At 35.5% G+C, this 17,982-nt stretch overlaps 2 protein-coding genes across 2 annotated transcripts in view; one reads left to right on the plus strand and one right to left on the minus strand.

The window, feature by feature from the left end:
* Positions 1–12,486, minus strand: part of LOC147072719 (ubiquitin-conjugating enzyme E2 Q2) — a 30,964-nt gene extending 18,478 nt beyond the window's left edge. The window contains exons 1-5 of the mRNA XM_085946159.1: positions 12,225–12,486; positions 4,574–4,690; positions 3,544–3,644; positions 2,411–2,549; positions 1,615–1,789 (exon numbers count right to left, since the gene is read on the minus strand). Coding sequence (XP_085802285.1) covers positions 1,615–1,789; positions 2,411–2,549; positions 3,544–3,644; positions 4,574–4,690; positions 12,225–12,386 — 694 coding nt within the window. The 5' untranslated portion in view covers positions 12,387–12,486. The remainder of the gene's footprint in view (positions 1–1,614; positions 1,790–2,410; positions 2,550–3,543; positions 3,645–4,573; positions 4,691–12,224) is intronic.
* A 1,012-nt stretch (positions 12,487–13,498) lies between these two features.
* Positions 13,499–17,982, plus strand: part of Pi3K59F (phosphatidylinositol 3-kinase 59F) — a 37,126-nt gene continuing 32,642 nt past the window's right edge. Inside the window, exons 1-3 of the mRNA XM_085946148.1 lie at positions 13,499–13,673; positions 13,758–13,946; positions 17,573–17,729. Of these exons, the coding sequence (XP_085802274.1) occupies positions 13,603–13,673; positions 13,758–13,946; positions 17,573–17,729 (417 nt within the window). The 5' untranslated portion in view covers positions 13,499–13,602. The remainder of the gene's footprint in view (positions 13,674–13,757; positions 13,947–17,572; positions 17,730–17,982) is intronic.

Below are 17,982 nucleotides of genomic sequence, written 5' to 3' on the forward strand. Positions count from 1 at the left end.
TACATTTTTCTCAATTTGCTTGGAGGTGCTGCAGTTCCACAGTGCATATGGACGAGCCGTCACTGTTCATACATTATATGAGATTTGATTTCCGATCATGACATCCAGATTTTAAATGTACACAAATTTAGCATGACGTGTTATTAGATCTGACTTTTTCAACAAAAATCATTACTCTATGAGATTATAAGAGAAGTTATCATTTGTCTACAGGTTTGTTTTATTGGTTGGTTGATGAATAATTTCAATACTGCCAACTCGATGCAAATCCAAACTGTACAGACACATTTTTACATTAGTGGACAATTAATATTATATGTCCAGTTTTAACTGAAATTGAATATTTAAACACAAATCGCCTGTATGCATCATACTTTCATGCAATTACATAAATACATAATACTTATGTACATTTCGTAGTTTTCAATCAATTTGAATCTTTCAAATTAGATTTTCTCAAAACATACAAAACTGGGCATACAACTATGCACTAATCCAGGGGCGGGCAAACTTTTTGGATGGAGGGCCAAATTCAAGAATTCAAAATGAGCGGCGGGCCGCAAGTAAAATACCATTTTTAGATATACACTATTTATTATCACGAAAAATAAACATTACAAAAAAATTAATGAGAAGAATGAAAGTGTTGTACATTTTTTCAAATTCAGGTGTTAATTTTGTGGTTGATATTTTAAAAACTGCTTGTAAATGGGTATCGGAGATATTTTTGATCGTAAAGAATTTTTATTGAGGATCATGATCGAAAATGTTTGTTCACATATATTGGTTGATCAAAAAACAACGAACATTTTTCTTGCATAATCTTTAAGTTGTTCGAATTTGTCTGAATTAAGGGCATTGTAAAATTTGGATATATCTTCACGACGATGCAATTCTCTTAAATCAGTGTCACACTGCAGACCAATAATCTCAAGTTGTAGCTCTGTCAGTACACTATCAATATCTATTGAAAATGGATCGCGTACTGTTGCTAAGCTTGTCTCAGTTTTTCGGAAGTCACCAAATCTTTGTAAAAAATCGTCATTCAGAGCTTTAATAATTTTACCATATTCATCAAATTTATATTCTGGTATATTCAGCAACTTCAAAGTTGGAAAGTGGTCCACGTTCTTATTCGATATTTGTCGAAGGAACAACTTGAGTTTTAATTAAAATCCATTCAAACTCTTCACCATATCGTGTCACGATGTTCAACATAGAAAATAGTGGTTACATAGTGTGAGACGAGACGCAAGGAAGACGTACTGAGATAATATATTAACGAAACAACAAATTCTTCAAATTTTAATCTATTGTCAATATTTTTTAAAAAAATATAAAAAAAGTTATTCGTTATCAGAAGTACAATTAATGATGGCGGGCCGCAAAAAAACACCCGGCGGGCCGCAGTTTGCCCTCCCCTGCACTAATCGATGGACATTTAGATCCACTTTCACCAAACAAATAAGAGTATAAACAGCTATTAATTACAATGACTTATTGAATATATTCGCTCAATAAATCCTACAATTAAAATTTGCTGCAATTTGACAGGTCACACAGTAAAAGTGAAATAATTCTGAGACACCAAGAATAAATGAATTATTGACTTACCAATGGAATACATATTTGTTTTGAAAGAGTCCGAGCGGTAGATGTCTCGAAGTTCCTTCATGAGTCGGTCAGTGGCTTGCACGGAGCCAGACACGGACCCAGCCAAATAATCCTGCCGCTGGCTCTGGCGAAGTCTTTCCAAGGTTGCCAGATGCTCTACTTCCATTTCCTCCTTCTGCAAACACCATTACAACTAATTACAAAAGGTAGCAAAAACAGACGTTTTCTTATGTGTGTCATGTAAATTGACCATAGATACTACGTAATAATCTCTTTTATGGTGTTAACTGTCAATTTTTGGTGTAAATGCTTTGTATTAATTAAAATAATACACAATAAGTAGTACAGGCCCAACATCATATTTTGGCAAAACTTTCCCAGAATACAAAATACATACTACTTTATTGCCTTCGTTAATCATGTCATCTCCTCAGTCCACACACTTTGCAAGTCTCTGCTACTTGATTCTAATGTTTTTTTTTTTATTACCACTAGCCATGTTAAGTAAAGTTTATTAAATTAAATAACATGCATGCACTTGTCTTCACTGACACGTATTAGGGCGAACATCAGCTGAATCTAATAATTATTGCAACCAATAACAAACATAACCTACAATGAAAACAAATTTAATGAAAGGATGAATGAAGAGTTCGGAAATACTATATACAAAAAAATTGAATTTGTAAATCGTTGCTAACCAAATTTTTCGTGCGGCCATAGGTTCGGCAACCCTGCTATAGAATATATGATAGATAGTGGGATAAAGGTTAGTGAAAGACGTGATCGGCCGAACCTTTGGAGCTCTGGGAGCCTCATCCATCTCTAGCGGAAGGTCTTCGTCTCCATCTGTGTCGGCATCTGACTCTCCCTCACCTCCCATCTCCTCGTCTTCTTCCGTTCCCGATTCTCCCCCGCCGCATTCTTTTGAATACCTGCCAATGAAATTAAACACACAGCTGTCAACGATGCTGATAAATGATAATATTATTTTTTTGTCATAAGACTGAATATCTCACCAGAGATTAATAACAATAAAAATTGCCAGTTTGTGGAATTCACACATGTGATTGGAAAATTATCTGTGGTTTGTTTGCATTGTGGTTTGTGGCAAATGCGAAAAAAATTGTATGTCGATTTATCAGTTGTCAAACGAGAAAAGGAACAAATGTATACAATCAGCAACTGTTGGGAAACCTGCGCCAATACTCAACTCGACACTAACATAATCCAAACTGAGAAATGCCACCAAAGCCGTATTCACTCCTACTCACATACAGATGTGGCTTAATCCATTGAGTTGAAAGATAAAAATATTCAAAATGGTTAAACAACAATCTTTTTTTAAAACTGGAAATTGTGGAAAGAGGAAATTATCCACCAAATTTAATTTTTAATGTGGATGAGACGGGACTCTATTGGAAACGATAACAACTGCTGCACAGGGTAGAGGAAGAGAGTCTCAAATACGGTCTCCATATTAATAGGAGTAAGACCAAGTTAATGGTTATCGATCGGGCTAACCTTCTACCATCAGATATACTCCGAAACCTAGAAAAAGTGGACAAGATTATGTATCACATCAGATGTCCGTGGTTACAGCGCTTTTGACAAATTATTGTTTTTTCGACATGCGGATCATTATATCTTCAAGCATCGCCTAATTTAACATTATTATAAATATAGTCGGTAAATTCTTCAATGGTGTTTGTAATTGACGCATAATACCGGAGAACATTTTGCGTTCCATATAAGAAATGTTTCTGAGGTGTTCCCAAATTATGTATGAAAAAATATAGACTTCAGCTTATTTGTCTTTACCCTTAATAGGCGTAGAATGTGCGTAATTCTATTGGTTGAAAAAAAGAAATTAATCACACTCGAGTGTAGAAGGTAGAAACCAAAGAGAAAAAGATAATATTTGCCTACCTGTGTCTGACTGCCATATGCATACGTATTTTAAGGTCATCTAAATCGGGGGGCTCTGGTACGCCGTGAAGTTTGCACAGTTCCCTGAGGAGAATTCCAACCTAAAAAATCAGATAATATAATTGTTAGAACATTATGACGATTTTATCTATTGGTTAGTTATGTTTCGTGATGTTCAATTAAGCAGAGGCAACAGGAATTAAGAAGATGTGATGTTGGACCTTGTTCAGCCATGTAATGTAACACATCCAAAGAAAGTTTAAACATTGCGTGTATATTATTATTATTTCTGTCGGGTGGATTGGAGTGGCCAGGCCAGCGAATAGAATCTGAATAGCTACGCAGGGTACTGCTGTATACACTGTGTGGGTTGTATTTAGCGGTCGAGCATCCAGGACACCAGAATCCACACTCATCACGTACTGTAGCAAGTGACTGAGCCAGGTTCAATGTCGCATCTTCACTTTGTATGTGAGGAGAGGCTGCATAGTTCGCTCTCTGATGTCATTTCTGACAAAGTCATGCCACCGCTAGCATTAGTTCTCGAACATCAGCATATAGTAGCACTACTGTGCAGCATTATCAAAATACAAGCATATTTCTTGATTTAAACTGAATGGCAGTTCCAGACGTTCCGCATTAAGTTGAATGCTGCTCCAGCCATCCCATTTAGATAGTGACCTCTCTTTGCGAAGTGCCGTCTCTGTGATATGAAACCACAGATATTGAAAGCTGTCAACACTCGATATTCTGTTTGTTACCGATCAGAGGGCTGTTATGCATTAGATAATGCTGGGTTAATTTTCAGGCCAACATGGGACGAATTGTTTGCAGCCAGTCAATGGTCTCTTGAATGCGTCCAATTGAGTTGACGAATAAGATAGCATCATTGGTGTACTCCAGGGTGTATAACTTCATCGCGAAAACAGCTACGCTTCAGTCATATATAATATCATATTGCAAGTAAATAAACAATTATAATACCGAACTGGTGGAAATGGCTGAAATACAATTAAAAAGAAATAATGACCTGGTTAATGATGTGGTTGTCTAGTCCCTGAGTGTTTGTTAAAATCTGAACAGCATTTGTGACGCTTGTCTCTTCACTCTCGGCAAACCAAACTGGAGGAGTGGAGGGGTATGTCTCCTGAAATGAAAAATTATTAAATATTACTATTAACAATTAAATTGGGAGTAAGTAAATCGCACTACAGATTTATTTGTAGCAAACTTTATGTTATTATAAATTACACATCCTGTCAAAAACCTAAGTAGTCCAGTTTGACAATAGTTTTTCCTGACACCATTGCCGACACCTGCGTTACAAATTCGATTTGAGATGCTATTCAGATGCTCATATATTTCGATATGATTGTAGGAGCAATTTAATTATTATTCTAAAGTAGTATGTTTTATAGATAGAACAGATTTTTTTCTGTAACTCTACCGTCACTATTTTTATTGGCTAATAGTATATTTGGCAATAAGTATTGGTACAAGAGTTGGTTAGGGGGGTAGGTATACGAGATATGAATATAAAATAATGGCGGATGAGTTTTAAACATTGATTTACTCTAGTAGACAAAATATGTGAAAAATAAAAGGAACCTTGTAAACAGATTATGGTTGAACAATGAACACTACCTACATTGCAATAAGGATAATTATTGCAAAGTTGCATTCATAATGTCTTCATACTCTTTATAGCATGCACTACGGATATGCAGTTGTTCGCATAATACAATACATTTGGAATGTTATTGAAAATGAATTATACCTACATTGCAGTAAAGCAACCACGTGTTCATTGTACGGAACTCCAGAGACGAAGGGTGGAGGTAGGCTGTTAAGATCCGGCATAAATATTGCATACTAAACTTTGTCAGTCAGACGTATTTGTTTTCATTGAACTAAGACTACAAATTGCAGTGTTGGTTAGTTTTTTAAAAATCCATTAAACCCTGCCTAAGCCAAAGCATAATAGTGTTGGTATGCTATGGGCGATCTGACAAAAATAGTGCACACTTTTTCAGTCATACATGTTTGTTTTCGTTGAAAGCCGTGGTTAAACCAAACCATAATGGATAAAAAACATTTTTTTTTTTTTTTCGACCATGTCCGATCCTGATAGGATCATATGGGCCTCCACAGAGTGGAGGTTTGTATTGACAGATTTTGTTTTTTACGAGAAATGGATGTCAGCCACTTGCTCAACCTATTAGGTCCATACCCTGACACACACAAATTGAAAAACAATTTTTGTACTTGCCAGACCCAGGATTCGAACCTGGGACCCACGGCTTTGTAGTCCAACGCTTATGCCGCGCGGCCACTATCCATATACCACGGGTATCTATCTATAAAATATCCAAAATTATGTATGATTTAATGGCATTAAGAGGCGGTTTACGAAAGATATACAGCATAGACGGCTTACGGTCATCATGGATTGATGATCAACATCAATAGGATGTCTTTCAGTTTTTCAATTATTCAAACTAAGGCTCTTAGTTTGCACGGAGATTGGAAACTCATCGTCAAGACTCTGACAATCAAAAATATGAATGAAGCCTCCATGAATGTTGACAAATTTTTAACTATCATTGAAGAATGTGATCCCAATGGAGGGCGTATATCTCAAGTAGGTAGAGCAATTTGATAAAGAGTATGTAATTTGATAAAAAGTATGTTATAAAACTTAGTATCGAGAAAAGAAAAAAAAGGGTGGTATTCAACTATCTCTTGACAAGTTTATAGAGAAAACACCTGATTGCTAATTCGCCTCATTTACTTTATTATACCTATTGATAAATAAATATTTGAAAGTACACTTTTTGATGTGTTTTTTAATTGTTCTACTTTTGTACATTCAATTATTCGTACACGTTTTCGGGAGCTAATTACGTATGAAAGTCTAAAGCCACCTGTATTTATTATCGTTTGCTATGTGAACTTTTAGTCTGTCACTACTGAAACGGTTACATTGTTCGTAAACGTGTATATTATGTTTGTCATCAGTGATAACACAGATAGCTGTTGGCTGTTATCTGTCAAACAATATATTTCTTGACCCTTTACATAAACACTACCAATTCATATTTTATAGCTATGTAATGTTTCATTCAATGTATTTTTGTATTGACTCTTGTAAAGATGACGAAATGATTATATGGTAACAAGAAGCATGTTCATCACTAAAAAAACTGCTGAATATGCAGTAACTCGACACTCCATTACTGAATTAAATTTTGAAGACTAAAGAAAACGGAAAGTGTGTATGTTATAGATCAGCGCTCCGCAACCGGTGTGCCGCAAGACGATGCTAGGTATGCCGTAGTGTATTGCTTCAAAAAAATTTTGTATATTATACTATACTTACTTAATAGCCAAATTTGCGTACATGGCTAGTAATATAATAATTGAGCACCTGCATGAACTTAATAAAACAGTGCAAGATCAGAATGAAAATATATTGACGCGCTCTGATAAATTAGAAGGAGTTAAGACAAGGATCTCTACAAATGAACCAAAGGACCTACCAGAACACCATTGAAAACAAGCAATTAATTTTGAATACGTCTCAAAAACAATTAACTTTGCTGCAAAGGAAACTTCATCATTACTTTCATACAATCAATATGACTGGATTTGAAACCCTTTGGCAACCAATGCCGAAAATTCTATAGAAGCGCTTTCCCTATAAATTCGAGAAGAATTTGTTGAATTGAGAAACGTCAGGACACTAAAATTGAACTTCGCCGATGTTCCATTGGCCGAGAGTGGTAAAAAATGATGCAATATACTTCATGTAAGAGCAATTGCATATTATAATGGTAACAATTTACCAAAGCGGCTCACTTGAACCTCTACCGAACTCCCATGACATGCCTAGCACTGAGATCATAATTAAACGCTACCTATAAACAAAATGTAACTCACACCGGTCGACCAGCATGGCACAGTTGCATAGTAACAAAAGCCAGGTCGCACATACAAACTCGTCTTACTGCTAAGTACACTGAATGCTGTTTGTGTTTGGTTCAAAAAGACGCCGCGCCGCTTTGACGCAGAGTCCATACTATTTTACAGCGCACGAGTCGCCTTCTATGCGAGTACAGTAGTAAACATGATGGCCACGCACGACTGCAGAGGGCTTGTCAGTGTCAGATGACTTTTCTAGATTACGAATTTGCATATTTCAAACTGATAATGAATGTACCCAATATTTGTCAGAATAATATGTACAATGACAGTTATCTGTTATGACAGAAGGTCGCGTCGCATCACTATAGGGGCTGTGTGCGCGGGAGAGACTTGTAACATTACGGACGGTTATGATTTATGACCATATCCATGTTGAGTCAAATTTCAATGTGAATTCCGCCAAACAATTACTGATGACACTAGAAACCTGAGAACATTCAGTTTGCTGATCAATCATCGTGCTAAACAAATAAACATGAGCTGCGAAAAATGATCTCTTAATTGTGTCTATTGCGTCTTCACATATCTGTTGATAGCTGTCATGGGTGTGGGATTGTCAGAAGGTTTGATCAAATGTTATTGTGATCATGCTCTTCATAGGATGAATTAAAAAAAAATGCACTCAAGGGCGACCCACATTGAGGTGCATGTCGCGAACTATCACGTGAACTCACGGCGATAAAAATGTCTATCGTTTCGTCATTTTGAACGTGCACCATCTCGTAAATTCACTGAATAATGACACTGATGAAGAGTGCCTACTATAATGTATTAGTAATTTGAATTATTATTAATTATAAATGCTAATTCGAGGGCTTAGTGTCAAACAACACTATCTACAAAAGTGCAACTTTACAGGAGATCCAAAAATCGTTATTTTAGATTCTTGTAACTTTACAAGGGAAATGTTTATTTAAAACCTAATGTTAATATTTTATAATTTATTGAGTATTGTACATTTATCTTGCTTATGATGATGTTAAAATTTATAGGGATAGTTTTTAAAAAATATGAAAACAAGGGTAACTTATGTAATTAGCGTTAAACTTTACTGACGATTTAATAAGAAATTAGAAAAGATTGACATAACGTTGTTTGACTATCATGTAGCCGTAAATGTAAAATAACGTTATCTCAAAAAAAAAAAAAAAACACTTTTTTGTAGATAACGTTGTCTGACTTTAAGCACTCGAATTTCAATTAATTTTAACAGTTTCTACGTGTGCGTACGTTAAAATACATGCGGAATGACATTCAAATATAATAGAACAAAACCTGCAGACCATAGATAATAGACAACATTCTCATAGAAAATACATAGTGCCAACTGCTAAAAACAAAAAATAACTGTCAGTTTGTCAGTTTTATGTGACAGACGAAAATTGCTGGCATGTGGAATATGATAAAAACGTTCAATAGTCGTTCATTGAAAAATGCAGGTACCGATGCAGTGAAGTTCAACGTGAAGTGCCCTCATTGTTGTTTTAGTGATTATGGCAGATTTTTCCAACTGACAATGTTCGTTTAAAGGTTCAAAATGTGCTACGGGATGGGAGCATCAGTCTTTATCTCAATCTGAATCTTTCAAGATTTTAAACACCAAGAACAACGACATTACACACTTTTTTCCCATAGCGGCAGCTCGTGACAGCAGGCGACAAACACCGTGACATGTACCTCAATGTGGGTGGCCCTTCAAAGGCGAGTGTAAGGCAGGTTGAAAAATACTGGCTGTAGGTAATATGGCTGAAGTTGCATTTTAAAACAAAAGTATAACGTTCCATATGACAAGAAGAAGTCTGTCAATACAAATTAATAGATAAGCATTATTTAAAATGAGCATTTTACTTATTAATCATTTAATTTTTTCGCAGTTGTGTTGTTAAATAAAAGAAATTCATATGAGTCACTTATTAAATTTCTCCAAGACATTTTTCACAGCAAATAATTATGCAAGTAATAGGTATAAATTTCTGGATCCAACATGGAGATCATGGTGGGAGAAAACAACAAGATGAAGGAGACCTGGGAGCGTCTCATGGCAAGACTGGGATACCCTTGAGAAATGTGTCACATAAATTTGAATAAGACAACGCGTTCATGTCGGTTGCTGAAAGACAGAGACGGCCAGCGAAAATGTTGTCATCTTTTTATATGCCGATTTTAATACAAAAATGTAAAACAATAGTATTTTGAAAAAACAATAGTACACAGAATATTTTTTGAATCCTTAATTATTGGCCATAAATTCTAGTATAATTTACTATTATATATTTTTTGGAGAATCATTTGGTTGTCAACACTGGCGTGATATGATGTTAAACAGTATTCTGATGCCGGTAGAGCAACGTGCGCTAGCACTTTCATCACGAAAAACGGCCATTTTGAAACTGTTTTGAAGCAGCCTGTACACACGCTACGAACTAAGTACTAACGTACAAAAAGTACTACGTACTAAGAACGAAAGAATGCATGAATATAGACAGGCCTATAAAACAATGGAACCTCCGTAACCCTGGAAATTTTAAAGTGTCCCGGTTATTGTTCCAAAATAATTAAGGTGTTCTCAGGGCCAAAGTTTGGTTCGGGTTCAATTTCCTGAGAATCTATGAAGGTTACATAGTAGTATTGAAAGCTTTCATTGCAAATTCGATTGTCTGCAGTGGAAAAAATTGGCATGGTGACAGCCCCACAAACTTACGAATGTTGCACTGAAGGAACCACAGGACACGTTATGATATGTTCACTTGAAGTGCCCAGACTACAGCTGTACCTTTGACAACATGTTGAAAGCCAATAGTGCAGCCATAACAATGTTCTTCTTCTTGTTCATGTCAGTAATTTACTGGTTATAAGGTGATACTCCAGAAATTGGCAAAGACGAAACCATTTTCCTACGATTGTAGGATTTTGTTGAAGTTGCACGGTAGACCATAACCATGCCTTGTAAGGTTCTCAATCTATTGAGGGTTTTCCATGTTCTGTACCTAGGGAAGGCATTCTGCTGGCCTTGCTCATTTTACTAAATCCTTAAAAGTTTATATGCGGGTGCGTACATCTATACTCTTTGGATATACGGTTATGGTGTGGCTGTTGCCATAAAGGTTATGTACAACATGTTGCGAATCCTTTTCATAGGCAGTCTTAATACGAATTGCGGGTTGGTATTGGACAACAGTGGTCAAGGTGCGGATGAGATAATTTTAAACACATTTGTAATAGGAACACAGCTGAAGAAGAAATTGCAAAAACAACAAATATAATGAGATGTATGTCAAGCAGCAGTCGAACACACTGAAAGACGTATCATTATCAGTTGGTGCTTGGGGGACACCCTATCACAACATTCGCAAGGTAAAACGGCTGGCTGCCACACGTGTCAATTGTCGAGGGTTTGCTGCGCATAGTCGATATGCAGTTTTAGGCGTCACACATGAGCATGCAATGTAAATAAGTATGCCAAAACCCTTAAATGGAAATAGACAGGATGGCCACTGAACGAGTGCATCCATTATGAGACCGAAGGGCAGCCCAGGTACACTGGAATGATGAAATATTAACATTCAACGGAAAGAGATGGCAGTGAAGAATGATATACCAAAAAGGATGTAGAGCTTGAGGATGCCTTCATCGAGGAAAGGAACAGGTTAATGATGATGATGATAAGTGACTATGAGGCGGTTATTACATTATTTTCTTTTTAAGATGGAATGTAAGTCACTTTTTTGTATTTTTAATCAATACCGATTATTAGTACACATGTATAAGTACATATTTCTCAAAGAAAGCCAGTATTATCAACCCCTAGTTACTGATTATATCACTATTATGTATGTTTGACATATCAATAGCTTTACTGTAACCAAAACAAATAGTGGTCAATGTACTTGGCACATAATGAATATTAATTCTGATAACAGTTAGAGATAATAATGTTATCATAGCAATCATTAGGGAAATATTTGGGTAGTGGGTATAATGGGACACTCGAACCATCGGGATACAAACGTGCAAAATAGAGATATTTTCCAATGTATTATTATTATGCAGTATGTACCTACTTACCTACCTACAATGTTATCATTATTTTCACGGCAACTGTTAAGTATGTATCATTAAAATAAATAATTTATTCCAGTTTACATTCATTCGTAACACATCGGGACTAGGTGGGTGTAAATAACACAAAAACTATTTTTGAAAAGGATCGGACTTTGAAGAGCATAATAGCGATGCAATAATGTTACATGTGGTCTTCCGCAGTCATGTTTTGCAACGAAACATACGATTTAATCAGCAGTGTACATGTTTATCTCCCGTTTGCAGCGATTATTGTTGACGAAAATGACATCGAAAATAGCAACGAATTGAAACTTTCACATCGCAATATGAGCACGCTACAATATGCCTGAAAACCTTCGTGTTGATTTTGGCGACGTCCAAAAGGGCAACCGTGGAAACCTTTTTGAGACGCAATACGAAATCAACACAAAGACGGAGAAAATAAAAGTTTTTTTTTAATATGGCACACAATAAACGCTCATACGGCAGGCATTGTTTAGGGCATTTTGTTGTTAATATGAAACCAATAATAAAGAACCGCCTTTGTCTTTAGTAAAGGTTATTGCCCCAGATCTGACATTTGGACAATTCGCGACATGAATACTGCATGAATTCGAAAAATATGTTAGGCTTACCGTAATGTTCGCGTGTATTTCGTATTTCTTGCCATTCTTGCCGACGAATCTACAACTCAGCTCGTCGACACTAGCTGACATTATCTGGAATCGTTCATGGTGTTTGGGAAATACTTGCTCTAAAGTCTTAATTTCTATCTTTAGAGTATTAAGACAAGCCATCAGTAGTTTGATGAGCTACTATTGTTTTTCTTTACACTCGAAGCCAGATTGAATTTATGACAAATACACAACGAATCACTTTCCCGTTCACTCCCCAAGTAAAATGGCGCTCGACAATTTACACAAAATTTTGTTGGTTCGGAAAATTTCGTTGTTCTTCGTTTAAACGTGTTGCTATAAGAAATAAAATATTATTTAAATATTCAATAATAATAAAGAATTGCTGCCACATTCGTCAAGTAACCCTTAGACGGCCATCATTATTTCCTAAAATATTTGAAATAAAGTTTTCATGCTATCCGGACATCAACCGATCTATAAATTAGTTACATTGCAGTGATTAGTATTAATAGTTCATGGGTTAGTGGAAATGTTGAGTGTTCTCCAAGTGTACAGAATACGTTAAACTATTGATTTTTCCGATTTCCTCTATCCTCACGTAGTGCTACAACATGACATTATATTGTTATAGTAATATTTTATATTTGAATTAATTTAAAAGTTCATATCGTTTTTTAATACTAAACTTGTCTTATGTAAAGATTTACTTCAGTTATAATAACTTAATATCTTACTCTATAATGTCACGGGTATACAGAAGCATATGCAATTGAAGGAAATATGAAAGGCCTGTGTCCAGCAGTGAAGCATAGGCTGAAAAAGAAGAAATTAAAATATTATATGACTGCCTACATAACCTCGACGCTTATAAAATCGTTAAAAATGTAGAATGGTTTCAGATTCTTCTGGCAATGTAGGCGACTCATTTAGGTGTTGGTCTCGTTACTTTCAAATGACACGAAACCGTTGCAACGTGATTTCGTCGTGGCCGCAAAGCCAAAAGAGTCCTTCTCTACCAGCTACCTACCTACCTATATTATATTCTTTAGGTACCTACTACATTTTTCTTGAAACATTAAAAATACATAAAACATATAAAATTCTGAATTATTATATCAGCAATATATTTAATTAACGTAAAAAAGTCTAGGTATTTTAAGTTGAAAATAGTTACCCGAGATTATTTAGATTACGATTAATAATAAAATCAATACAACTTTTATGTCCCTGAAAAATATTATATAGAATAGCTATATAGTTTTTTTTTAATCATCTGACATTTACAATTTTGACAGCGATTACTGCCATATTGTGTGTTCATAATAAAGCAAAACAAATTGTGTAAATAATAATATAATAGAGATAAAGATTTATAATGGACGACTTAGATAATAAATTTTTCTACGTATATAGCTCATCGTTAGAGCACCGTATTCAAATAAAAATGTATGCGACATTTTATTTCGTGTATTAAACAGAAGTAAACAAAGCTTCGTTCTCGGACTTGATATTGGTAATCGTTTGTTTCAGAGGGACCCTCGAAGGACGACGACCGAAACCTGAATACGACAAGTTGTTACTGGAACCGATGTTGAAGTTTTCTGGCCTATATCAAGACGGTTGTTCCGATTTATATGTCAGTTGCAATATTCTTCAAAATAAGATCCCACTTGCCCTGCCAGTGACTACGTCGTATAAGCCCTTCACAACTCGCTGGAAGTAAGTGACACCAACTGAACTTATTCACAGTTGATGTTGGCGCCGCTAGTAGTACTATTACGTTGTCACCAACGTTCCCTCTAATTTTTCTATTGTGTGTGTGGATCATCAACGCATCTGAGCAGTGGCGTAACTAGGGTTGGTTTCACCCAGTGCGGTAAATTTACACCCCCCTCCACAAACACACACATACAATTTTTCAAAATATTGTAAGAACTGTGATGTTTTCACAATAATGACTACTATGAGACTGTTCTGTCAAACGGGGTTATTCCGCCTAGTTTTTCTACGGCGTCTTGTTAATTTGTATTTTCTGATTTTTTTTTGTACTACGTATCCATTGTTATGTGGTTTTTATGGTTATATATAATTAACTGCAATTATTAAACATAGTTAATATTATTTATCTACATTCTAATACATTGATTTTACTGATGATGAAATATGTAGGCGTAATTACATTGACTCGGGGTTATTCCGCCTACTTTAAAAAAAATCCATCTAAGTCATTATCACTGTTACGAGGGAACAGCAGTGTACTAGAATAATACTCATAACACGTGCCGCAAACATGTTAATACCATACCCATCTACATTCTTCTTTTTTGTGTGTTTTTGCATAGTCAAAATTTTCTAGGCGGAATCACCATTGTTTCACTGATACGTGCATACATTTTGTAGATTGAATTCAGGGTTGTGCAAAAAATATACTTAATTATTTTTTGTACATAAACTACGTTCATAATATTATGATTTATGTTCTAACAAATTAACCTGCATATTAATTAGGTAGAAATATAATGTATGAGACGTGGTTTTTTATGCTTATTTTTGTTTTTTTGAAAGAAATATAACAAAAAGTATCTTTGTAACTGAATACAAAAACTGATTTAATGAAGCCTCTTACATCTAATGACAAATAGATACCAATACAATTATTATGCTTATGTGTATTTTTATATTTTAGTACTTTTTACATAATTTTATAAGACACCAATATCAATTTCATCATGCTTCTATCAAATTGGTTTATTAATGAACAAATAGTAATAATCGTGTTGTAATACCTATTTTGGCGTACCACTAATAAATAATAGACAATAAAAAAATAATACTATTAAAAAGTGTTTTGACGACCCTACCCCAGGCGGAATAACCCCAAAACTTCATGACGCTCTTCGGTACAAGTCCGCCTGGCGTATTTTAAGTCTTTGAAATTCAATTTATATAAATATAGCTATGCATTCTAATTGCTAACATATAATGGAATGTAGAGTAAAAATATCAATATCGTACCTTTTGTATTTCTGGTAGATAAATGATGATTTTTCGACAGTTGACGGAACTGCATACTATGCACACACCATTTACAAAAATCAAGTTTTATATTAACTAACGTAAAGTTATAAATGTTTAAAATGTACAATATGACTAACTGACAATTGAGAATAAGGTTATAAAGAAATATTTTGTCTACCCTAGTGTAAAAATAAGTAGTGGCCATACAAACAAAATATTTTTTACTAGGCAGAATTATACTTGGAAGGCGGAATAACCCCATTTGACGGTACTGACAATGTTTCTTGCAAGTTGAAACTAAGACTAAGAAATGTAGAGGACCCTGAACATAGTTGGTAATCAATACGTATTATCTTTTCATATACGTTGGCACACGATAGAACAGACGGATATCGTGATCCCTCTCGACGTAAAATTTCTCTTGCGTGCTCGCGTTAGTCACACTTGACCTTCGCCTTCTGAAAAATGAGTCGAAGAATTGTGCATGTGATGGTTTCGTGCATTCTAGCAAAACTAAAATCTGGCAAAGGAAATTTTCTTTTACAATATTTTTGCTTGAGGACTGTGCGGGGGATGAAAACATGTGTGCGGACACATTTTGGCAGGTGTGCGCGCGCACACCTTACAGGGAACATTAGTTTTCACATCAGTTAAAAGCAACCGAAATGGCTATGGACAAAAAATACTTATAACAATTAATTCAAACCAAACTAAGGTCAAGCCTTGGTGAGAAAAGACCATCTTACTTGTCTAGGGTTCCCATATTTGACGATGATAGGAAAAGAGGACATATTTCATAATCACCAGCTGTCGCATAGTCCAGTGCCTTACAGGGTCTCCGGGTTCGATTCCCGGTAATTTTACAGTACATACATGTGATTTTCTTAATTCTGATTGTTTCTGTGATGTATTTTGCCACTGTAATTGAACCTGTGGTCATGGCCCCTACAAGGGTGGGGGGGGGGCTGATACTGCTTCAGCCTGTGGGCCCAGTTAAGTCAGATAAACACACCACATATTCGTTTTATTAGTAAAAAAGTTGCCTGCGACCTTAGACTATAGATACATCTAGACGCCACCCGTTGCATTGCTAAATGAAGCCGCGTGCCTTGCGTTTGGTTTGTGGGCGAGCGAACGCATTCGTCTACAAATGTTCGAGACCATAGACCATTTCGCTAGTGCTCGCCCAAAGTGCTCGCACTAGATGCTCAGAATTAAAATATAATTTTCTATTTTTTTACGTTATATAGTATTTTTAAGCTGTCAAAATGCAACCATTAGATAAAGATATCCATAATTTAAGTTATTTTAAAGAAACATTAGGTCACTGATATTAAAATATATAATAAAATACAAATAAATTATCACGAACATGTATCAACTTACCTATGAAACGTAATACCATCTTCTTCTTATCAGTACGGCTACCACATTTTAAGACAACACACAGAACCATCTATTCTACTTAATTAACTAAAAATATTTACCACTGACTTTATGTTTAACACAAAAAATAGCAATTTTAGCAACACGAGCTCGCAAGTTATCGACGCTATGTGAAGCGTTTCGCCTCGATTTGATGGCGATACTTTTGGTAACTAGCTCACACTTATGTAGACCTTTTATCTTACTATAGCGCGTGTCGCAGAGATTGTAAGGGTGCCGAATACTTTCTCACTCGCACTCATGCATCGTTTTTGTTCAGGCCTTGCCTGCGACGCCATTTTGCGTAAAGAATATTAACATTTTATAATATACCCATGTGTCTGGGTGATGCAATTTGATGTGATATGATGATTAATATTATATTATCTAAATTTAATGATAATTCACATTTGAAATTTTATTTTATAATTATTTGTAGTCTGTCCCCTGACTAATAAAAATGGCTATTAATCCAATATGTTACTTGCCTACCATAAAAGGGGGTCGCAATCAGTGGTTCATAATGTGATGCGTAGTGCCGACAATTCAATAATTCAAATGTCAAAATGACATTTCAGTATTCTATACTTATTCAGTATTTCTATCAAGTACAAAAAAAAGTATTTATTAATACATAGACTTGTCAAGTTTATATGATTCAACAGAAAATTTAAAAACATGGTATATAAAAAGTTCTTTTTATCTTGTAATTATTCCTAGTATGATTGTACGATTTTTTGGATAACCACAGGGTTACTACAGAGAAACAATGTCGCAATGGCTAACTGATCGATAACCGAGGGTCGGTCCGACTTGAGAAGCTCTATGCTTTTAGCTGACATATGGGGGGCACTCTCAGAAGATTTGGTCTGCATCCGAATTAAATTTAAATACTGTTTTAGTTGGAACGAATGGATCACGCTTCCCGTCTACTACAGCGATCTACCGCGGAACGCGATGCTCGCCATGACAATCTACGATTGCGCCGGACCAGGCAAGCTGATGGTTGTAGGCGGTACCACCATATCCTTGTTTGGAAAACATGGCATGTTTCGACAGGTTAGTCATTTACAAAAAAATCTTAGTGTTGAAGCTTAGTTGAATGTTAGCGATTACTGCGCGAGTAAGGTAAGGGACATAGAAAGAATGAAAAAAGTTAATAGCTGTCATTTTCGTGTCCGGAAACTTGTACGTATGCAGTTCACCGTATCACACTTCATCGTGAAATGTTGTATCGGAAATATAAGGCCGTATATTAAAGACCGTCAAACCTCTTTGGGTTGTATAGTCATCGTCATCATCATCAGCTGTA

The sequence above is a fragment of the Rhyacophila brunnea genome, unplaced genomic scaffold (genome assembly GCF_057557595.1).
Source record: "Rhyacophila brunnea isolate RB1 unplaced genomic scaffold, BYU_Rbru_1.0 scaffold_19, whole genome shotgun sequence".
NCBI classification, from domain to species: Eukaryota; Metazoa; Arthropoda; class Insecta; order Trichoptera; family Rhyacophilidae; genus Rhyacophila; species Rhyacophila brunnea.